Genomic DNA, 25,007 nt, shown 5'->3' on the forward strand with positions numbered 1-25,007 from the left:
GCCAACATGGTTTTAGTCAAGGGAAAGCTTGCCTCACCGAACTACTGCATTTCTTTGAAGGGGTGAATGAACACGGTTGATATTGTGTATTTGGATTTTCAAAAGGCATTTGATAAGGTACCTCATGAAAGACTTCTGAGGAAATTAGAAAGTCATGGGATAGGAGGTAATGCCTTTTATGGATTAAGAACTGGTTGAAAGACAGAAAACAGAGAGTGGTTTTGTAAATAGTGGGGTTAGCCAGAGAAGGGTTTCCTCCCCAATGGGGTTCCTCGGCTTTTCCTCCTTTGTGAATGCAATTTGTGATGTTTGGTTCTGCTTTTGTACGTTCACAGCTGCTTTTTGATATTGTGTTTGATTAACTTTTGCTGTGGGAGACTTTGTTTCATTTTTGATTATTATTAAATAGTGGGGTTCCCCAGGGGTCTGTGTTGGGACTGCTGCTTTTTGACATACAGTCAAACCTCGGTTTGCAAGTAATCCAGTTTGCGAGTGTTTTGCAAGATGAGCAAAACATTCTCGCAAATCTTGTCTCGCAAACCGAGTGTTGATTCGATTTGCGAACACCCCCTCCCCTCCGATAACCGGCATCGCTCCCCCTCCACTCACACAAGCCCCCAAGCGAACTGCCCCCCCCCCCCTCGCGAGAACAACTTCAAACCTAACCCCCCGTCTGGCACCGGCACGCAGCCTACAAGACGTGCCGGTGCCGCTTGAAGAAGTTCCTGCCTCTGCTGGGCCTTGAGCATGCATCTGCGCATGCTCAAGGCCATCTAGTTCTCCCTCTCACCGAGATTCTACTAGTAAAATGATGGGTGATCCAGTGAGGAAGTAGTATATAAAGCCTGACACAATGAACATGTTTAAGTGTTAGTTGGTAAAGTCAAACCTTGGTTTACGAGTGCACTGGTTTGCGAGTGCTTTTCAAGACGAGCAAAACATTCGCAAAATCAGCGCCTCGGAAACCGAGCTTGACTCGATTTACGAGCGCTCCCCCCTGCGATCCCGGATCCCGCCCCCGCTCGCATAGCTCCCCACCCCGGCGATCCTACATCCCACGCCAAGCACCCAAATAGCATCCCTTACCCCGATTTGGCACCAGCACCAACACACAGGACATGCCGGTGCCCGAAGATCCTCCCTCTTGGCTGGGCTGGGCTGGGCCTTGAGCATTTGCACATGCTCAAGGCCTTCTGGTCTCGCTCTCTCCGAGATTCTTGGATCGCAGAGGGGGATGCCGGATTGGGGGGGGGTATGGAGCAGCACCAGTGGCCTCGGAGGGGGGGGGGGGAACGGAGCAGCGCCGATGGCCTCGAGGAGGGGGAACATATCAAGCGAGTTTCCATTCATTCCTATGGGGAAACTCGCTTTGATATACGAGCAATTTGGTTTACGAGCATACTTCTGGAACGAATTATGCTCGTAAACCAAGGTTCCACTGTACTTCTGACGATCCATAAATGCTATAAACATTCAATGTGAAGAGAGTTAAGAGGGGTTTGGAAGAATATATACCCTTCTGGTTGAAAGTATGTCTCCAAAGGACAACATTTTTGAAAGAAACAGTGACAGATGCCTTGAATGCCTTTTTATACGAGGTGATAGAGAAAAAATTCATAATAGAAGTAAAAAGAAAAGTGTGGCCTAAATACAGAGGATCCCTTATGGCCAGAGGATCGTTCGACACAGTGGTTACAGTCAGTGGGGTAGCTGGGACTCAGTGGGCCCTGGGCAAGAGCTCGGGGTTGGGGCCCCCCACGGGTTTGGAACCCCATGCACTCAGCTACTTACCCATCCATGGGGTCCTCCACAGCTACAATGTCAACAATGCTAAAAGCTGCCACTCCAACCAGTGAGACCTTTTCTTTGCTGCGTCACGCCCACCAGAAGTTGCATCAGTATGGTGGGACATGGCAGAGGATAGGTCCTGCCTGTCAGGAAGGCAGCCTTTAGCACGGTCTCCAATCGACCCAGTGGGTGGGTAAGTAGCAGAGTGTAGGGGGCAGGGAAGTGCTGGACCTTGGCACACAAGAGGGCTCAGCTGCAGGTGGCCTGGGCATTTTGTTGGACTTTGTACAGTCACAAAGAAAACAGTCCCTGATCAAAAGAGCTTACAATCTAAACCGCCAAGACAGACAAATAGGATGTCATGGATACAGTTAAGGGGAACGGTTAATCTGCTGGCTGGGTTGGAGGGCAGAGGGGAGTATAGGATAATGAAGCCATTATGACATCACTGATGAACATAAGAACATAAGTAATCTAACTCCTATTCCAATAACTAAATCAACGACTCAAACAATATGGCTCAATCCAAAGATCAAAGTTGGCGGTTTTAAAATTATCTGGAAACATTGGATGATTACTGGAATTCGGATTTTAGAAGATGTAATAAATAAAGGTAAACTGCTTGAATTTTCACAATTACAAAATAAATTCGGTTTGAATAAATCACAATATTTCAGATGGATGCAATTGAAGCAGGCCATTCAGGTAGGGTTCCCTGAATGGAAAAATCTTAATAACTATCATAGTATGGAATTCTTATGTTTTCAGATAGATTCCATGGGTCACCAGGCCGCAATGTGGTATAAATTAATATCTGGATTCGTACATAAAAAGAAAAAAAATGGTCTTAGAGATATTTGGAGCATTGAGATTAAGCATCAGATTAATGCATCTCAATGGCCACGACTTTGGTCTTGGAGGTTAAAATGCACATTGTCAGCCTCTATGAGACAAACTTGGTTTTTTTATTTTACATAGAGCTTTATGGACCCCTACACGTTTACATAGAATAGATAGCTCTAAGTCTAATAGATGCTGGCATTGTCATCTTGAAGCAGGGACATTAGATCATCTTTTATTCTATTGTCCATTCATATTAATATTTTGGAAATCAATTTGGGCTCAAATTAATAGGATGTTAGAAAATCCGGTAGCCTTGACATATGATACGATTTTGTTTGGTACTGCAATGAGAGCTCGAAGTCAAATTTCATCAAATAACAATAAACTTTTATTTATATTGACTGGAGTAGCAGTACAGCAAATTACACATAATTGGAAAAATTATGACAGATTGAACTATAATTTTTGGTGGAACTCAGTTTGCCATATATATAAGATGGAGCGTACATTTGCAACACAAAAAGGATATATGGATAAGTTCAAGAAGATTTGGGGACCATTAACAGATTTTTGCAATGACTGATTTTAATTTTTTCCCATAATAAGATAATGGTTAAAGAAGGGAGGGAGGGAAGGGGTAAATCATTTATTCTCTTTATTATACATTATAAAAAATATATCATAATGAATGAATGATAGTCCTATGAGAAATTAATGTGATAAAGGGAGGGAAAAGGGTTCATAATTAAATAATAATTGATAAAATCATTATAATATATATGTTATATAAATTCATAAGAAAAATAATATAAAATATGGTTTATATAAAATACATTATAGAGATATCAAGTGTATTGTTAAGATAAATATATGGAAAATTTATAACACTTGTTGATATGTGAAAAAAATCAATAAAAAACTTAAAAACCAAAAAAAAAAAGAAGTTGCCTCCGCTGAGGCAGACCAGAGGTCCATCTCGCCCAGCGGTCCGCTCCCGCCCATCAGGCCCATTGCCTGAGCAGTGGTCCCAGACTATCCCTAAAACTACCTCTACTCCTATCTGTACCCCTCAATTCCTTTATCCTCTAGGAACCTATCCAAACCTTCTTTGAGGTTGGCTCTTATTGGTGGAATGAAGCATTATGACATCACAATCTCAGCAGTTTGTTGGTTGTGCATAGAAAATGAGAGGTCAGAATTGAAGATGACTCCAAGGTGCAAGCAGTGTTTTACTACTTGGGACCTAGCTAGGAGCTTGGGACCTTGGCTGTCCCAGTGTGGCAATTCGTATGTTCTTATGTATGTGAATGTTCCCAAAATGGACAAATCCAAAGGGTCAGACATTTTTTGGTGCTTACCTGCCATCATTTACCAAATTATTATTATGTTACATGTCAGTAAACTGAGACATCTGAGGATGAATGCATACACTCAGGTCATGCGATGAGCAGGACATAAGAACTTGAGAGCCTACATCTTTGCTGGCTTAAATCACATCAACAGACCACACTGGAGAACCAGCCTCCACACTGCTAGCGAAGTCATTTGCTCTTCATGAATTATTATAGCAAAGGAGCATTAGGTTTTCTTTTTTTTTTTAATTTCTTTATTCATTTTTTCATATTACAACAAGTGTATCGGAAAAATACATATAATCTTATAAACACACACTTGATTTTCCTTCATGAATACTTTAAGTACAATATATCATATTTATATTCATATTTTATAATGTTTTAGATAATATGTAAATCATTTAATATGTATGACAAATACAAATAAAATAACCCCCCCCAGCCCTCCCTTCGTATTTCAGAAACTCTAACCTAATACTTAAAAATACATTAATTAATTCATACATATTGTAAGGTAGATAAAATAATACCCACCCACATCCCCACTTACGAAATCTCTTATTATGGGAAAATGTTATTAATCATTACAAAAATCTGCTAATGGTCTCCAAATCTTCAGAAATTTACCAAAATAACCTTTCTGTGTTGCTATTGTGCGCTCCATTTTATATATATGGCAAACCGAATTCCACCAAAAGTTATAACTTAATCTGTCATAATTTTTCCAGTTACATGTTATTTGTTGAATTGCTACTCCAGTCAATATGAATAAAAGTTTGGATTGAGCATTAGGTTTTCTAGTGCAAGCAATCGTCAGATAAATGAGAAGGGGCTGCCCCTGTGTTCTGGCATCTAGATCTTGCCAACACATCCCACGCTTAGCCAAGCCATAATCTCAAGGTAGCCCATACATAGGTAGGGTGGGGTTGGGATATATGATGTTTGTTAATTGATTTATTATTAGTGGATGGGGTGGGTGGGGAGGGATTCTTTTATACTTTAATGATTATAAGTAAGATTGTCAAATGGTTTGTAAAAGGTTTTTGTTTTGTTTTTTTATTGAATATTATACACTTGTTGTAAGATGTAAAAAAAAAAAAAAGAGTTGGCTCCCTGTGAAACATCAGGGTCACTAGGGTTTGGGAAAATCATGAGTATGAGAAATGTTGGCTCTGGAATGATGGAGGGAGAGGAACATTTGTACCACTGCGGGGTGACCACTCCTTGCATCAAATGGCACCAAGTGGTTTAACTTTGAAAGAATGTTTCCTTCCAGCCCTTCACATTCTCCAAAGGCCATGTAACAGAAAGAAATGTATTATTATTAGGTCTTGAAATGGAGAAAAGAAAAAAGCCAAACCAAAATGAAACCACTTCCTGTTGCACAGCCTGCAGAGGACATGCTGGTCTGCACTGGGGACAGTCACATCCCCAACCTGGAATGGAATTCTTGCAGTGGAGGCGTGGCCTAGTGGTTAGAGCTGCTGCCTCAGCACCCTGAGGTTGCAGGTTCAATCCCAGGACTCTTCCTTGTGACCCTCTATTGCCCCAGGTTAAGATTGTGAGCTATTCAAGGTAAACTACATTTGGAATATATATATATATATAAATTTTCACTTCTCGCTTGGGATAGTTGTTTGATGTACTATTTCTCCTTTGGGAAAAGAGGCGTAAAAAGGAGCGAGAAGAGTCCAAAGAGAGGAAAAAGAAAACAAGTTTTACTCACAGAGATTTTGGGACGGAAGATTCCTGAGATGTGGTTCTTTATCGCTTCCAGAGTTTGATGTTTACCTGTTTCCCTTTCCTAGAAGAACAAAAATAAAAGAATTCCACCTTCTAATGAATGCTTCTTAACTCAGTCCTTGGGATCCACCCAGCCAGTTAGCGTTTCAGGATATCCACAATGACTATGCATGAGTTGGGTTACCAGACGTCCAAATTTCCCGAGATGTCCGGATGGCTTTTCAAATCCCGGCACTTTGCCTAGGTTTTGAAAAGAAATCAAATTGGTAGGAGGCATCCGTGCATGTGTACCATCATCACATCTCATCCATGCATGCGCAGATGCCTTCCTGCCTCATGAACAGGCAGCAGGGGGCAGAGCTGGGGCGTAACAGGGCGGGAATGGTTGGAGCTGGGCAGGTTGTGGGGGCGGGTCTAGATTTTACTGACGTAACATCTGGTAACCCTATGCATGAGATAATTTGCATACCAAGGAGGCAGTGCCATGCAAATCTCTCTCATGCATATTCATTGTGGGAATCTTTTTTTAAAAAACATTTTTTGTTGTTTTTTAAATTGTTTATTCATTTTATATTTTACATCAAGTGCACAGAAGATATATTTAATGTGGGGATGGGGAGGTATGTTATGTGATTTAATGGGTTTATTCCTGAGGAATGGGATGGGTGGGGGAGGGGTCTTTTTATATGCATTTGACAATAATTGTTAGAATGTCAAGTGATTTGTACGAATTATCTGATTGAATATTGTACACTTGTTGCAAGAGTTAAAACTGAATAAAGAATTTTAAAAAACCCAAAACATTTTAACTTAAATACATCACTTGAAAATCCACAATTTTTCACCTTAAATTAAATTTATCTCTTCCCCACCCATCATTCAAGGAGAAATTAGGTTCTTACCTGCTAATTTACTTTCTTTTAGCTTCTCCAGACCAATAGAGGTTAATCTTTACGAATGGGTATATATCCAATCATGACCAGCAGGTGGAGACTGAAAACAAAACTGTGGGACAGTATATAATATACTCCCTTCTCTATTTACCTCAGTCTGTCGAATAGCCAAGCAGAACTAAGAACTGGAAAACAGAAAGAAAACAATACTCCGAACAGGAGTAACAAATAACATACCCAAATGCTGTTGGAAAATGCAGAGGAGAAATACCAGAAGGAAAATGTCCCCACAGCTCGCCAGCTAAGCCAGCCGAGCCACAGCCGCTGTTCTTTAATTCTCCCCGGCCCTAGAAAAATACTAGAACCCGCAGCAAAAAACAAAAACTGCCCGCGAAACAGCCCCAAACACAACAACAATAGACAGGGTGGGGACCTCTACTGGTCTGGAGAAGCTAAAAGAAAGTAAATTAGCAGGTAAGAACCTAATTTCTCCTTCTTTAGCACTCTCCAGACCAGTAGAGGTTAATCTTTACGAATGGGACGTACCAAAGCAGTCCCTCACACGGGCGGGACCCCCGAAGGCCCGACACCAGAACACACACACCGAACACCGCGTCCTGACGCGCCAGAACATCTACCCGAAAGAGTCTGACAAAGGAATACAAGGAAGACCAAACCGCAGCCGTACAAATGTCCACTGGAGGCACGAGCGACGACTCAGCCCAAGAAGCCGCCTGACCCCGAGTAGAATGAGCTTTGAGAAACTCCGGAACGGGCTGCTGCCCCAGAAGAGAAGCGGAAGCAAAAGTCTCCTTGATTTAGCATGCAATAGTAGCCCTAGAAGCGCCAGCCCCCCTAAGAGGACCAGTCAGAAGGACAAAGAGATGATTTTATTTCCTGATCTCCTGGGTCACATAAGAGCGAAGGACCTGACCAACATCCAACATGCTCAGCTGACTTTGCTCAGAAGAGCCCTCCCAACTACCCAAGACCGGGAGGACCACAGATTGATTGACATGAAAAGGAAAAACTACTATTGGCAGAAAAGGAAGGAACAGGCCTCAAGACAACCTGCTCCCTAGAAAACTCCAAGAAGGGAGCCCTACAAGAGAAAGCATGTAGCTCAGAAACACGCCTAGCGGAAGAAATGTCCACCAAAAAGACCGTCTTCAGAGGAAGGTCCTTCAAAGAGCAGCCGCCCAACGGTTCGAAGGGCGGGTGCATCAGAATAGAGAGAACCAGACTGAGATTCCAAGAGGGAATAGAGGACCGCACGGGAAGCCTGAGCACCTTGGCCGCCCGCAAAAAGCGAATCACATCAGGAATGGCTGTCAAACGCTGATCCGTCACAAACCCCCGAAAGGCTGACAAGGCCACAAGCTGAACCCGGAGAGAAGCCGAAGCCAAGCCTCTATCCAGGCCATCTTGCAAGAACTCTAAGAAGTTAGGCACAGAAACGCGAAGAGAGACCACTCCCCGCAACTGGCACCACCCCTCAAAGAAGTGCCAAATCCACACAGAAGCCTGAGAGGTAGAAAGCCTCCAGGACCCCAAGAGTGTAGAAATCACCCTATCTGAATACCCCTTCTTACCAAGGCGACCCCTTTCAAAAGCCAAGCCGTAAGACAGAAGGGAGACGGGTCGAACATGGGAATGGGACCCTGCGTCAGAAGGTCGTCCAAGGGAGGCAGAGGAAGAGGATCCGCCACCAGAGTGTCACCAGATCTGCGTATCACGGATGTCGAGGCCAATCTGGAGCCACCAGAACCACCAGACCCGGATGGCGAACAATGCGGAGAAGAACTCTGCCCACTAATGGCCACGGAGGGAACCTGCACAACAGCCCCTCTGTTGGCCATGGTTGAACCAGAGCATCCAGACCCTCGGCCAGTCCATCCCTGCGACGACTGAAGAAGCGGAACACCTTGGCCTTGCCACTCGTGGCCGACAGGTCCATCAGGGACTGACCCCAAGCCGGCATTATCAACTGAAGAGCCACAGGGCTGAGACACCACTCTCTGTGATCTAAGATGTGACTTAGGAAGTTCGCCTGAACAACCTCTACCCCGGCCATGTTAGAGGCCGAGAGGTCCAGAAGGCGTGACTCCGCCCCAAAGCATGAGCCGAGCCGCCTCCTCCGCCACCTGAGCGCTCTTGGTGCCTCAACGATTGACATAAGCCACCGCTGTGGCAATGTCAGACCGGACTCTGACCGACTTGCCCTTCAAGCGGGAGCGGAAGGCTAATAGCGCCAGAGGGACGGCTCTGGTCTCCAACATGTTGATTGACCAGGATGCTTCCTCCATGGACCAGGTGCCCCTAGACACTGAGCCCCCCCAACCGAGGAGATTGGCATCCGAGAGAAGCACCGTCCACTGCGATAGGTCCAGACTCATCCTCTGGACCAGATGAGAGGTCTGGAGCCACCAAAGAAGACTGCAGCGCGTCAAGCCTCACAGAGGGACAGGGACCTCCAAATTGAGCCACTGGGATGACCATCTACGGAGCCGAGCATACTGAAGAGACATGTGGGCCCACCACACAACATCCAGGAACGCTGCCATCGACCCCAAGACTTGGAGGAAATCCTGCGCCCGAGGACACCGGGACGCCAAAAGAAGGCGAATCTGAGATTGCAATTTGCTTACCCGGGCCTCTGGAAGGAAGACCTTCCCCAAGGAGGTGTCGAACAGAACTCCAAGGTACTCCAGATACTGAGCGGGGACCAACCGACTCTTGAAAAGGTTGACCACCCAGCCCAGCGACCGGAGCAACTCAACCACCCGAGCCGTAACTCGGGCGCTCTCCTGCAACGACTTCGCCCGAAACAACCAGTCATCCCAGAAGGGGTGCACCAGAATGCCCTCTGACTGCAATGCCACCGTGACGACCACCAACAACTTGGCGAACGTCCGGGGAGTCGTGGCAGGCCCAAGGGAAGCACCCAGAACTGATAGTGCAGACCCAATATCGCCAAGCAAAGAAAGAGCTGAGGAGCGGCCCGAATGGAAACAGGCAAGTAGACCTCCGCCAGAGCGAGAAAAGTCAGGAACTCCCCCGGCTGAACCGCCAGAAGGACAGACTGCAGTGTGTCCATGCGAATAAAAGGGAATTCTGAGAGTCCTGTTGACCTCAGGTTAAACCAAGGATGGGCCGAAAGGTCCCCTTCCCTTTAGGGCCCCATAAAGGAAATGGCGTACCAGCCGATACCGCACTCCTGAGGGGACACTGGACAACTGCTTAGAGATCTAGCAAGTGCTGAAGGGTCTGGCGAAAGGCTAGCGTCTCCCATGCCACCTGACATGGAAAGGCTAGATATGATCCGGCAGAGAGCGGATAAAATTCAAGTACATAACCGTCCCGCACCACCACCAGGACCCACTGATCGAACGTGATCTTGGCCCACTTTGGAAACAAGTTGCGAAGCCGGGCACCCCCGGGAACCAAAGGGGGCGCCGGCAAAGAGACATCGCGCAGGACGGGCAGCAGGGGAACCGGGGGGGAAACTCCCAGCCCCCCGACGGGCCCCCTGAAAAAGACTGCATGCGCTAAGCCAACCGACCCCGGGGAAAAACCGGAAGCCTGGAAAGAAGCAGTCCCATGCCCAAGGCGAAACTTGCGAAATTCCCGCAGACGCCCCCGGGCAATGCCAACCCGAGAAGCCGGGCGGGCACGATCCTCAGGTAGACGGGGCACCTCCGGGTCCCTCAGAGTCTGAACCACCGGATCTAAGTCCTCTCTAAACAAAAAACAACCCCCGAAAGGGAAATTTTGGGAAGTTCAGTTTTGGACGCGGCAACCGCCGACCAAGCGCGAAGCCACAAGGTACAGCGTGCGGCCACCAAAAGACCCAGACTTAGCAGCACCAAGTCACAAAGAACAACCGAGAGGAACGAGGCAGTCATCTCAAACTTCACCACCTCCAGATCCACTAAGGACCAGTCATCAGGCTCACGATCCAGGACATGCTCAGACCACCGAAACACGGTGCGAGCCACCAGCCCCACACAAATAGCTGCCGGGACCCCCAAGGCAGAGACATTAAAATTATACTTAAGAAGTGTCTCTAACGTACGCTCCTCAGAGACCCTAAGAGCAGATCCATCCATAACAGGCACGGTATGCCGCTTAGGAAGTGCCGAGACCACCGCGTCCCCCATTGGCGTAATTAAGGTAGCCCTATCCCCCTCCGGGATGGGATACCCATGAGCCAAGGCGCACACCAAATGAAACGGCGCCCTTAGGCCACTGCGCCAACACAAAATCCCGAAAATCCTGATGCACAGGAAAAGAGCGGGAAACAGGACAGACCCCCTGAGGCAGAGGGGCCCCCATACGCGGGGTCTCCGGTGGCGCAACTTCGAAAATGCAGCACCAAGGAGACCTGCTACATCAGGTCTAAAAGCTCATCCCTCTGAATAAAAAGCGCACCACGGACGCATCTGCTCTGGAAGACGGGAAAACCGCCGCCCCGCTACCAGCGGGCGTCCCCTCTAGAGGATCCTGGAAGCCCGCCAAAGCAGCCAGGTCCTCAACCATGCCAACACGCTCCTCCGACCCCCGTGGGCGCTTGGATGAGAGAGGAGGAAGAGGGGACGCCAAACGAAAAGAGGGAGGCAAGCCATAGGGGGCGCGGAGGGAAAACCACCCCCGAAACCCCCCAGGTGCACGTGGGACCCCCAATTGTCTGCACAAAGAAAGAAATTAAATTGGGGACAAAAAACCCCTGGGGGTCCCCAGGGACTCCCTGCCCCAGCAGGGGTCCCTGCTGAAACCTGCCCCTGTGTTTGCAATACAGGGGGAAGGTCACCTGAGGTTGCAGACAAAATGGAGGGGCCAGACAGAGAAAATGGCGAAGTTCCCGCCAAAAATGCTCCCTCCATGGCCTGTAGCGGCTGAGAAGCCTGAACAGTCCCAGCCGCTAAAACAGGCAAGTCGGCATCAGCTGTCAAAATATCAACTGAGAGGGAATCCCCAACAACCCGACCGTCGGCGGCTCGGGGAATCCCTCCGTGGGCGGATGGGGAAGACCGGGCTTCCCCACTGCTCCCAGCCGACTCGCGAGGCACCATCGGCGGGGAGCTCTGGGCGCCTGCAGCCGCTGCCGACGGAGCTCCTCCACCGCACCGGCCTGAACACCGCTTGCACAGGCCGGCCGCGAGTGCCTCGCGCCTGGAGCACAATGAGCACTTTTTCCCTTTAGAAGTGCTCATTGCTCCATACGCGACCTAGCTATAAAAAAATTGCCGGTTAGATGAAAAAATACAGTAAAATACAGTTTTCTTAAAGGGAAACAACCCTCCAGACCAGCACTACCTCAGGATTTTTTTTTTTTTTTACAGAACAGACTCCACAAGCTCTCGAAGCAATATGCCTTGCTTGATTTAGGGGGCAAGGCTTACTGCTGAGGCTCCTCTAAAAAAATGTGGGGAGGTGGAGGAAGTGGAGGGAGGGACCCCGCTCGAGACCCGCCGGGTTTGACACCCCCGAGGTCGGACGGAACCCCAAACAGGGCCCGCCCAAGCTCTGTCCGGCCAAAAACAGGGACTATAACCCCCCCTAAACAAATTCCAACAGCCCTACCAAGGGAGATGGGTACAGATCACATCAACACCTGCTGGAGACTGAAAGAAGACTGAGGGAAATAGAGAAGGGAGTATAGTATATACTGTCCCACAGTTTTGTTTTCAGTCTCCACCTGCTGGTCATGATTGGATATATACCCATTCGTAAAGATTAACCTCTACTGGTCTGGAGAGTGCTAAAGAAGAATAGGTCTCCCACTCAAAAGCAGCCTGCAGATTTCTTAGTTATCAATACTTTTTTCTTTTGTTTAAATTAACTCAGATTTAATCTTGGATCTTTCTCTTTTATTGAGGACTTGAGATAGATCAAGGAAAAAAAACCATCTAATTTTCTGATTTAAGTTTTATCTTGATTTTGATGTATAAGCTATGCTATCTCAATCTATCTTTCTGTACAAGTGTTATACTTGGAGTTTATTTTGAAAAACTAATTAAAAAAAAAAAGAATCGCCATTAGAATATTGAAAAGAATCAGGGATAGTGGAGAGTCCTGAAGAGACTCCAAATTGTATTTTCCATTTTTTCAAAACTACCCCTACCTCCTTTTACTAAGCCAGGGTAGAGGTTTCTACCACAGCCTGGAGAGATCTGTCAGAAAGAAAACCTCTGATCCATGAGAGCACTCTACCAGATTATGTTTGTATTTTTGTAAACTGCTTAGGTCTAAACAGGTTAGAAACATTTTTAAATAAATAAATATACTAATAGAATTAAACAGGTAAAGTAAAAGATCGCGATCAATCAACTCAAAAGCAGCAGACAGGTCAAATTGCAATAACTTTTGTTGACCATGAGTAGCCCCTACTCTATTCAAATGCATTTAATGAATATTCATTGTGAGTGTACTGGAAAACAAACATTTTGCAGTTTTGAAGAACCAGCGTTGACCATTTCCATCAACTCTGGTCCTCAGTGGGTCTCCAAGTCTGCCCATAGTTGCAAATTACCGATAAGGCTGAAGAGACTCACAAGTGAAGAAATAGACTGTTGGTCCTCCTGCAACTGAAGGGCAGGAGGAGGATCGTTCGATCCCACTGTGTCCATCTTCCTCTGTAGCATGTCCCTCTGGATCTGGAGCTTGGTCTTGGCACAAAGGGAGACCTGAACCTGCTGGAATGCCTCAAACAGGGCATGGCGCTTACTCAACAGGAACACTCTGTAATGAAAAGCACATGAGTACGTTGAAGCAAACCAAAGTCCCTCCTCGAGGGCCGCAATCTAAGTTTCAAGTTTAAGTTTTTCAAGTTTATTAGATGGCTTGATTGACCGCCTTAAACAAAGTTTCTAAGCGGTGTACATTTAAAAAGTTACATAGGTTGGGTAACAAAACAGTCCATACAATTAATAAATAAACTTATTGTGCTAAAAATTAACTTTGTTAAACACGAGGTAAGGAGGGATGAAATACAATTTGTAAAGTAAAGAGGAGACATCAATGGAAAATACAAAAGGGTAATAAGACATTTGAGGGGAATAAAATAAACAAAACAATAAGATAAAAGATTAACTTGCAAATGCATCTCTAAAAAGGAAAGTTTTTAACTCGTTTTTAAATTTCACAAACTCTTTCTCCTCCCGTAAAAACATAGGGAGGGCGTTCCATGTCTGCGGTGCCGTACAAGAGAAGATAAATTGTCTCCTTGTGTTGATAATTTTTAGGGAGGGAATAGATAAAAGATTTTGTTCGCTAGATCTCAAGGTTCTCTTTGCAGAATAAGGGATAAGTAATCTAAATAAAAATGCTGGGGTCTTATTATATAAAGTTTTAAAAGTAATTGTACATAATTTATGAGTAATTCTATGCATAACAGGAAGCCAATGAGCCTTTTTAAGGAGTGGTGTTACATGATCAAACTTTTTGGATTTAGTTATTAATTTAATTGATGCATTCTGAATAATTTGTAGTCGTTTTATTTCTTGTAAAGCAATTCCTTTAAATAGGGAATTACAATAATCGATTTTAGATATCACCAGAGAATGAATAAGTATATTTAGTGCTTTAGGACAGAGAAATTTAGAAATAGAACGAATTTTCCGCAATCTGTAAAAGGTAGTTTTCACAATGCTACTGATATGGTCATGAAAGTTGAGTTTATTATCAAAGAAAACTCCTAAAATTTTAATATTTTTAACCAATTGAAGAGGAACGTTTGAAATTGAAATAGGAGTAACAAGAGAAAAACTATCCTTCCAGGGAAAAAGCATGACATTAGTTTTTTTAATATTAAGAGCTAGTCTGTTTTTGTCCAGCCATTGATGCACTTGATCTAATTTCTCATTAATAGCCGAAATTTCATTTATGTTGTTATTAACTAAAGGGTGCAATAATTGTATATCATCGGCATAGGCAAAAACATGAAATCCAATAGATTGGCATAGTGTCAATAGTGGAGCCAAAAAAATATTAAAAAGCAAAGGTGAAAGAATAGATCCCTGAGGAACCCCATGTGTAATATGTGAGGGTAAAGATGAAGATTCATTGAAAATAACAGTGGATGTGCGATCCTTAAAGTATGATGTAAACCAAGCTAGAACTTCATCTGTAATCCCTACAGAATGAAGTCTATCAAGGAGTAATTGGTGATCAATCGTATCAAACGCTGCTGAAAGATCAAGCGAGGTTAACAGCACCGATTGATGATGATCCAAGAAGTATTGAATTGAAGTTGTCATACCGATAAGAGAGTGTTCCGTACTATGATGCTGTCTAAAACCTGTTTGATTTGGGTGTAACACATCTAGTCGGGTTTTCAGGACTTCCCCAATGAATATGCATAACATCTATTAGCATACAATGAAAGCAGTGCATGCAAATAGATCTCATGCATATTCATTGGGGGAATCCTGAAAACCCAACTGGATTGCGGCCCTCGACGAAGGACTTTGACACCCCTGCCCTAGACAAAAGCCCATTTCTTTTGACCTGGCAGTTTTGTTCTTTGGGCTCTCAGCTAAATTGGAAGTGAGGCAAGAATTTGGCATCCCAAGCTTTCATTCGCAACTATCCAGGGATTTATATTTATTTCCTCATTCCCCACCCAACATACTTAGTCGTGGGCCAGAAGCCATGCACCATGGTTTGTCCTGGGTCCCTGCAATCAGTGCTGTACAGTAACTAAGTAAATGTAAGTAATTACTCTACTTAAATAAAAGGGTTTTTTTTACTTGTAAAGAAGTACAAGGTAACTAACATTTGCTCTTTTTACTTTTACTGAAGTAATAATTTCACCAACTGTCACTACTTTGACCTAGTTAAATCTAAAGCTTGTAAATGACGATTGCTCAACAAAACCTGGAACGGGATTTTGCTTTTGCAAACCTCATCATGCAAACAATGGATCATGTTCAGCAAATATAACCTATGACTTGCATGTACTGTATATGTTGAACTGGTTACTGGTCTCCAGCCAACTAGAACAGTGCTGAGTTGGGTCACTTAGAAGTGGAGATGAAGCTTAAATGAGTCATAATTCTTGGTGAACAGACATATGTCTCTACCACAAAAGACTGCTGGCCATCCCAAAGAAAACTTTATATTGGGGAAATTGTCTACTGGACTGAGGAAAGCTGCTTGCCTGGCCCCAAGACTGAAGGGTTCCTACTAGTTCTCGAAGATATTCAGAGTTTGCCATCAAACGAAAGAACAACAGACAACTTTGTGAAAGCCTTCTCTGTAATTAACCATCATGATGATGATGGTGAAGACGCAAGTGCTGAAGTAGACCGCACTGCAATGAGGATGATCAAGTATTTTTCGCTATACAGAATTCAAGTGTTTCCGACAGAGATTCCGTCAATCAATATCTGCAGACCTAGTCCAAAGACATCAGTTATATTGCAATCTACTTTCCACCAGTGCAGTTGTTGAACCCTTTTTTTCATGTGTGCTGGTTTAATAATGACTTACAAGCACACTTGCATAGGTGACAGTCATTTTCAAAAGTTAGTTTTACTAAAGGCAAAGTGGATTGGATTGTAGAACAATAAAATTGTTGGGATTAAACATTAACCACTGTAGTTACAATACTTTTACTTTTTGACCTTGTGACCCAGGGCAAGTCCTTAATCCGCCATTGCCCAAGGTCTGCTAGTCAGATAGTGAGGCATTCTTTTTTTACTTTTACTTAGGTATTTTAACCAAGTACTTTGCATAACATTGCCTGCAATCATGAGGCTTCTGGGATGACTATGGCTTCCTTCTCCCTTCCACTAGGACTTCAAACCCTGCTTCCATATCCTTAACCAACATGGACATGGAAGAAAGGAACTGGAAATAATCCAAGTCCCTCTGAGCAATAGATACATTGGAGCATCCTAAAAATCTATCATTCTCTTTGTAGCTGGCAATCTCATCTCCCAAACCCCCCCCCCCCCCAGCTAATCATTCCAAGATACCAACCGCTGTCTCAGGTCTGTCATGCGCTCCTCATTCAGGATTTCTGTTTGAAGCTGGGTGACTGCTTCTTGTTTGCTGCAAACAGCCGCTGAGACTGAAGCCAGTTCCTCTTCGACTGAGGTCTTTCTGTCAAACACCAGACAGATATCATGTACTTTATAAAACGTACAACTTACTTCCCATAGAAAAAAAACCCACAAGTGATCGCGCCTTCCAGGAAGGTAAACTGTACCATTCCCATGTGAGAACCAGTGCATTTACTTTGACCCACTGGGTAAAGGAGGAGTATAAACAGAATTAAACAAACCATAAATGTTAGCACACCTCCAAGCTAAAACAGAGATGAAGGCGAGGCTGGCTTGACAACTAGGCGGAACAGGCCAGCAAAGAACAGCTGCAATTAGAGAATGACATGGGGGTCAAATATGCCCTGTCTCCGCAGGATCTTCTCTATCCATATCCTCATCTGCACTGTTCAAGGCTTGTGCAACTAAGGCAGAGCTTGCAAGAATGGGACAGAACACATGGGGACGGGGACAAATTTGTCTGTCCTCAAACAAAACAAGAGGATATGTAAAACAAATTCAAAGAGCCACTACCATGTGCTTTTACCTGCAGGGAGAGTAGACGATTTTCAAATAGCCCTTTTACCCTTATATTGTAAATTGCCCTCTATGGGGGTCATTCTCTAAGGTGAAGGCTAACATTTACTTGCTGATTATGCATATGAATGATTACAATAATGGCCTAAGCGCTATTCTCTAACTATGTGATATCTTACATAGTACATGTTTGACAGATGGAAGCCGAACTTACAGAATACTGTATCTCTAGCTGCTGTAAGTATTTGGGCCTAACAGCCTCAGCACCCACGCTGTCACCTAATCCCCCACTGCCCCGGGTACATCAGACAGATTGTGAACTCGTCAGAAGAGACAGGGAAAAATGCTTGAGTACCTGAATAAATTCATGTAAAACCATTCTGAGCTCCCCTTGCACTGGTCCTGGATGAGAGTAACAGGAAGACAGATTGCAGCATTATGCCATGGGAAAAATATCACCAGAATGCCGGCTACAGTGGGAAGAGACCGAGGGCACAATCTGCCCTTGGATCCGAGTGGAAGGGGAACCCAGACAACAGTATCATCCACTGAATCATCACGGAAACCAGTGCCACAGCCATGGAGGAGGCAACTGAAGCAGGCCATTCAGGTGGGGTTCCCTGAACGCAATCCCCTTAACAATCAATAGTTTGGAGTTCTTATGCTTCCAGGTGGACTTTCTGGGAAGGGATGGGGGGAGAGATTTTATCATAAAGAATATTATATAGGAGTTTTGTGAATGCATAGATTAGGGTTGGGTTGGGAGGGATTGGGTTAAAATTATAATGTTTTAATACTGAATATGATAAAGTTACAAGTGTTGTATTCAATTTTAACTGTTATTTATTGTTACACTTGTTATATGATGCAAAATGAATAAAGATTGGTAAAACAACTAACTCCTTTCTGATACACGGTCTGCCTCTCGCAGACTACTTAACAGCGAAAAATCTCAAATACAGAAGAATTTTCCAACCCATGTTCACCTTCCTAGGAGTCAAAATCTGGAATGATCTCACAGAGGCCAGTTCCAGAAGAAACTGAAAACTACTCTTTGACAATTAAACGTACAAGATTGCCTTACGCACCTGTTCTTTGGCTTAGCATGGCTAGGTTTCTCTCCTCCTTCTCCCCTCCTTGCCCAATCTTCCCTTTTCCTTCTTCGCCTAAAGCCTGTTTAGGTTTAGATTAGAACATTTGGGAACTGAAAAGAAAGCATGAACAAAATCTCCCTAATCCAAAACATGAGAGATGGGTAGGGGAGAAAAAGGATCTCCAAAACCTGCTTGGTGACGGAATAAACCTCAGCCAAGTCTGACAAGATTCCATGTTTCATTCCCCCTTCCCAGTCTTGATTTTTGTTTTATATTTTAACTTTTATTAACCTTTAATGCTTAATCTTCTTTACAACTTTCTATGTTTAAACTTCCATAAAACTGCACTTTATAGGGACAAAATCCATTCAGCGTTCACAATCACTTACCTAAAATGCTGCAGGCTGCCAAGGCCCAAAGGGACCCGTTTCAACAAACGCTTTATAAAGTACAGGTTTCCGAGATCCTTTTCCTCTCCCACCCATATCTCATCTTTTGGTGAGTGAGATTTTGTTGATGTCTGGAGTGCTTCCTTGTCAATCTTACCTACCATCTTCACTGGATATCAGCGTGTAACTGAACAGAAAGTCTCTCCCACTCAAGAGCAGCAGAATGCACTGGCGACTGGAATCACTACGCCATGTGCCACTCGCTCCCTCCCCCCTCCGTGTACCTCTTCAAAATATTTGCCGGCAGCGAGCAGCTCCAGTTCTTCCTCTGACATCATGACCTGAATGCTGAGGCCGGCTCGAGCAGAGGCTTGGAGATGCTGCTCACCGCCAGCGATGATGGGTAGAGAGGAGAAGAGACGCCCCTCGCTGTACGTTCTATTCCACGCAGGTATAACCCCCCCACACACACACACACACACACACTTACGTGTGTTGCACGCTCTCTATGGTCAGTTCATTCAGCTGCAGTTCCTCAGCTTCTAGGTTTTCAGTTTCTTCCAGCAATGACGTGTCAAAAGTTACAACAGATGGAAGCCTCACGACAGACCTACGACAAAGACATTAAAGTATGTGATTCAGTTTCATAAAAATACTGTTTTGTTTATTTATTCATTCATTTTTATAGCCCGTCCTCCCCAGGAGCCCAGAACGGGTTACAAGGATACATACACAACGTTTTCAGGAACAGAGATACGTACGTTAAAGATGCTACAGGATCAAAACGCAAAGCTATAGAATCAATAACTTACAACTAAGAACACATGTTTTGCAGAATCTAAGAAAATAAATCTTAAGAGTCACGAATGAGTATTAACGGTAGAAGAACTGGTTGGCAGGCTCAGGTGTTCTGAGGAAAGGTACACTGAAGCAAGGTCGGTCAAAGAAAGCAAACAGAATGTTAGGCATGATAAAGAAAGGAATCACGAGTAGATCGGAGAAAGTCATAATGCCGCTTTATAGAGCAATGGTCAGACCACACTTGGAATACTGTGTCCAACATTGGTCTCCCAACCTAAAGAAGGATATAAAACTGTTGGAGAGGGTGCAGAGACGAGCAACGAAGTTAATAAGAGGTATGGAGAACTTGGAATATGAGGAACGACTCAAGAAACTGGGACTGTTCTCCCTTGAGAAGAGGAGGCTGCGAGGGGACATGATCGAGACGTTCAAAATGCTGAAAGGCATCGATAAAATAGAGCAGGAAAATAAATTGTTTACATTGTCCAACGCGACACGGACAAGAGGACATGGTTTGAAGCTAAGGGGGGACAAGTCCAGGACAAATGTCAGGAAGTTTTGCTTTACACAGCAAGTGGTAGACGCCTGGAATGCTCTCCCAAAGGAGGTTATTAAGGAATCCACTGTGCTGGGATTCAAAGGAAAATTAGATGCACATCTCCTTACGAGAGGCATAGAGGGATATGGGTGACTAAAACTACATCAGGTGTATACCTGACTGGGCCTCCGCGTGTGCGGATCGCCGGACTCGATGGACCATGGGTCTGATCCGGAGATGGCAGTTCTTATGTTCTTATCTGGTCTATGAAAAGAAGCGTCTTCAAAAATTTAGGGACCCCCCAGTCACACTGTATGTCTCAATGAATCCCTAAGTGAACAGAAGCTAATACAACTTCTATGCTTCCATAGCCACTGCCGAAATTCTCCCCGAATATTGAACTCCAAACCTTGTCTGGGCACAGGCATTGAATATCCGCTCAGCTCTAATGCTGGTAAGAGTGATATTCAGCACTTATCTACTTAAGTGACGCTGCATAAAGTACAGTTACTTATCGTAACAGGTGTTATCCAGGGACAGCAGGCAGATATTCTCACTGATGGGGGTGACAGCACCGACGGAGCCCCGGTACGGACACCTCAAGAACTTTAAAAAAGTTCTTGACGCCCGCACCGCACATGCGCGAGTGCCTTCCCGCCCGACCAGGGCACAGGGTCCCTCAGTTAAGATGAGCCAGCTAAGAAGCCAACCCGGGGAGGTGGGTGGGTTGGGAGAATATCTGCCTGCTGTCCCTGGATAACACCTGTTACAGGAAGGGACAAGCAGGCAGCATATTCTCACTGATGGGTGACCTCCAGGCTAACAGAGATGGCATGGTGGGAGAGTTGGCCAAAGCATTACAATTGAAAAACATAATGGCTGAAGCACCTGTCCCGTCTGGAGAAAAAACCAGACAATAGCGAGAAGTGAAGGAATGAACTGAGGACCAGGTGGCAGCTGTACAGACTTCCTCAGTAATGACTGATGCTGGGATTTACACCTTCTACTCAGGACATCAAGGTTTCAGAATGCCACGCTGCCTTGGAAAGGTTAGGGAAGGTCATCCCCCCCCCCCACTTTATCCTCTTTGGTTCATATTTCCCCCCACTCCAAAGCTAACTTGGCAAGGCTCTTTGACAGCCTTGGAAAAAATTAATGTTTATATTTCTTTTACTCTATTGAACAATCTCAAGACAGTTCTTGATTAGATAACTCCATACAACAATTAATTGGTAAATCAAATCAAGTAGCAAGAGACCAAAAATATCCACAATACTAAGGAAAATTCAGGAAACAGAGAAGGAGGAAAGAGATACAAAAATACAGGTTAGCAGGAGAATTCAACTAGCATCATAGAGACAATTAAGGAAATAAATGTTTTTGTTTCTAAATGGCTAACATACAAGTTTCTATGATTTGTCTTCTTTTCAACATATCTCACTAACCTCTTTCCAGAACTCTGTATTTAGCATCGTAGGATCTTCAGTTTGGAAGCTCATGGACTCGACACTGGCAGTGTTTTGGCATCTGTGCCTTTATCAAGAGTCTTGAAGGGTTGACACAGTACGCATGGACACTATGAATGAAGCGCTGGTTCATTTGTTGCTCCTCCAGATATTTCACCAGCACTTCATTCATAGCGTCCATGCGTACTGTGTCAACCCTTCAAGACTCTTGATAAAGGCAGAGACGCCAAAACACTGCCAGTGTCAAGTCTATGAGCTTTCGTAGCATATTTATCAATATAGGGACTCCTGACCAGTATACCCATGGCTGATTGCTTGACATCTTATCCTCACGACTCCCTCGTCGTTGAGGCCTTGCTTTGGCTTCTTCTCCAGTGTCTATCATAATGTATTCATTATTTTATTTTTTCTTTTAGTTTAACTGTTTGTAATTTGATTTTTTTTCTTTTTAAACGATAATCCCTTCTGTATTATCTTGTTGATTGAAAGGATGGACTATAAGTCTGAAAAATGAGTTTAATTAATAGGAGCCAGAGTTAAAAATCAGTGCTCTTACCTGTTGCTCTGGATGAAGCTCTCATATTCGGTGGTGTGGTCAATGATGGTTATAGCCTGAGCAATTTCCTGGTGCACTGACTGGATTTCCTCTTGCACCAAACTAGTTATTTCAAAATACTCCTGCAAAATATCTTTCCTGTAGATAGAAAGGCAGTAGATTCAATGCATTAGTGAAGAGTAAGAAAAAGGAGGGTAAGAAATGAATTTTAAAAGTGTTTTACGTAGGTAAAGATATATTAGAAAATTGCCTTCACCTAGGGACCCCTTTTGCTAATGCTTAGTGCCCACTAATGGACACTAGCGTGTGGGCATGTGATGTGACTAGTGGCGTAGTAAGGGGGGGTGCAGGAATACTCTGCCCTGGGCACACGGCACCCCCTCCTCACTCCTCTCCTTACCCCATAACTTTTTTACTTCTCCGACGTCACTTCGAGGACCCACGCCTAGGAAGTGAGGTCAAAGGGCAAGCTGCTCATGTCAGAGAAGTTAAAAAGGTACAGGGAAAGGGAAGGGGGCACATGCCTGGCGGGGTGCCACCGCTCATCCTTACTACGCCATTCTGCATGATTCACAGTTATCAAATAGGAGGCGCAGCATTTAGGCCCCGATTCTCTTTGTGCCCTGATTTTAGGTGGCAGTAAGAGGCCAATCGAGATGCACGTTTTCTAAAAAATCTCAGGCAAGGAAGGACACTTATATTGTAGGCGTCTATCCCACATCTATGGAGACACAGAGGGGCACTTACAGATGCCCAAACTGTGGCCTTGGGCATTGGTGTCTCTATATGTCTCCATAGGCGCAAGGCGGACGCCTTAAATTTAAGGCATCTGTCAGGAAAACTAGCCGTGTTTCTCCAAAGGACACCGATGCATAATTGACATGTAATCAATGGGCTGCTGAGATTGGCATCCTATAGAGGATCAGGCCCTTAGTGTGGACTAAGATCATGGCCCCCTTTTATCAAGCTGCATAAGGGGTTTTTCTATCGCAGACCACTCTGATGCTCATAGGAATAGCTTTTACCACAACAGTTTGCGACAAAAAACCCTTAAGCAGCTTGATAAAAGGAGGCCAAAGGTACTTGGGCTGTGAAACAATCCATAGGGAAAAGGGGCATTACCAGGGGCAGAGGAAGGTTGTGGCAGTGAAAGTATTTCCACCTGGATTTGAACTACCATGGCTTTGGCGGTATATAAGAATAAAATTATTATTATTAAGCAGACAGCAGGTACAAAGTCTATAAGTCCTTTTGGTCCTGCGGACTAAGCTGGTTGGATTTTTCAAAGGAAACCCCATCCCCCGCCCTCCCCCCGAGGTCTCTCAGAAGATGAGCTTGCAAGCCTGTGGGTACAAATCTTCTGCCTCTGTCAGAACTGGAGGAAGGAGTGGTCTAGTGGTTAGAGCCACAGCCTCAGCACCCTGAGGTTGTGGGTTCAAACCCTGTGCTGCTCCTTGTGTCGCTGGGCAAGTCACTTAATCCCTCCATTGCCCCAGGTAAGATTGGGAGCCTGCCAGGACAGAGAGGGAAAATGCTTGAGGGACGAGCAAAGAAGAAACATTAAGGACAGACCACAAGGGCAACAGGACAGACAAGCAGTAGATAAACAACCACCGTAGTAGCAGAGGGCAATCACAGCAGACACAGAGGACACACTCAAGCAACAGGGGTAGCAGGTTTACAATCAAAAGAAGGACTTCACAGTAACACCGAGGACGCTACACTTCAGACGACAGACTGGCAAGTGGACAGCAATGGATGCAGCAGACAGAAGCAGGATATTGAGCTATCCAGTTTTCTGCACCTTTTGCCATATGGGTGCACTCGATGCGAGGAACTGGAGGGCCTGAAGAAGCAAGTCAGACTCCTGGAGGGCAGAATACTGGAACTAGAAGCAGTTTGAGCAGTGGAAGAGGAGGACAGAGAGGCAGAAAACTTCAGGACAGAGGAAACCATTGAGGAAGAAGTCAGGGAGTTAGAGAAGTTCATCGAACAGGTATACAGGGAGGCCGTGGAAAATCACCAACAACAGTGGAGCTGCCAAGATACACCGACAGTGAGTGAGGACAACCACAAGGAAGACGTAGCAACATTCCCTGTTACGGATCTTCTCTCATATCTGTTTCAATAGCAGACCATGGACTTTTCCTTCAGGAACTTGTCTAAACTTTTTTTTAAACCCAGATATGCTAGCTTAACTATTCGTTGAGTGAAAAAATAGGAGGAAATATTGTTTCACTCAATGAATAGTTAAGCTCTGAAACTCGTTGCCAGAGGATGTGGTAACAGCAGTTAGGGTCGCTGGGTTTATGAAAGGTTTGGACAGTTCCTGAATGTTAGTCATAAGCTGATAGAGGTCATGACATAAATTCAGGTCATGTTTATTGAAGGAGAAGGCTTTTTGTGTGGTTTTTGCAGTTTTCGTGAGTCGCTTTCTTACAGGATTAGCACCATCTCCTCATTCAGATTTTGCACAGATCCGTGTAAAGAGGGCAGGCTCTGCTGGTAATGGTGGACATGGTGGATTTCAGCTGCCTTGACTGCCAGCACATATTGGTTATGTAAAGCATGCAGTTTCCACGTAGACCTCACGTACTTCTCCTTTGCTTTTTCACGATCCTTATCTGCAAAAGAGGGAACTGTTGAGACAGAACTTCAAAAGTCTCAACACACCTCTCACTTGTTATCTGCCTCAGTGTGGTTTCCAGAAAACAGTATCTCTCCTTCCTTGGCCTCCGTTTCTAAACATCAGTGGTGAACAACCAGTAAGGAGAAACCAAAGAAAAGTATAATGTTGATAAGAGAGCTGAAAGACAAAACTTGTCCCACTTGCATGTAACAAGAGGAAAAATTGTGAGGAAATGTAAAGTGTTGTTTTTTTTTCCTATGTTGTAACTCGCTTAGTAAAAATTAAATTAAGCGATTCACCAAATTAAAATAAAACCCGAAACTTGATTT

General features: G+C 44.6%; 1 protein-coding gene across 1 annotated transcript in view; it reads right to left on the minus strand.

The window, feature by feature from the left end:
- FES (FES proto-oncogene, tyrosine kinase) overlaps positions 1-25,007 on the minus strand; it is an 85,119-nt gene that overhangs the window by 37,381 nt on the left and 22,731 nt on the right. Inside the window, exons 5-10 of the mRNA XM_033920466.1 lie at positions 24,490-24,673; positions 22,050-22,187; positions 19,179-19,298; positions 16,607-16,729; positions 13,177-13,363; positions 5,713-5,790 (exon numbers count right to left, since the gene is read on the minus strand). Coding sequence (XP_033776357.1) covers positions 5,713-5,790; positions 13,177-13,363; positions 16,607-16,729; positions 19,179-19,298; positions 22,050-22,187; positions 24,490-24,673 — 830 coding nt within the window. The remainder of the gene's footprint in view (positions 1-5,712; positions 5,791-13,176; positions 13,364-16,606; positions 16,730-19,178; positions 19,299-22,049; positions 22,188-24,489; positions 24,674-25,007) is intronic.

Source organism: Geotrypetes seraphini, chromosome 14 (genome assembly GCF_902459505.1).
Source record: "Geotrypetes seraphini chromosome 14, aGeoSer1.1, whole genome shotgun sequence".
In the NCBI taxonomy this organism is placed as follows: Eukaryota; Metazoa; Chordata; class Amphibia; order Gymnophiona; family Dermophiidae; genus Geotrypetes; species Geotrypetes seraphini.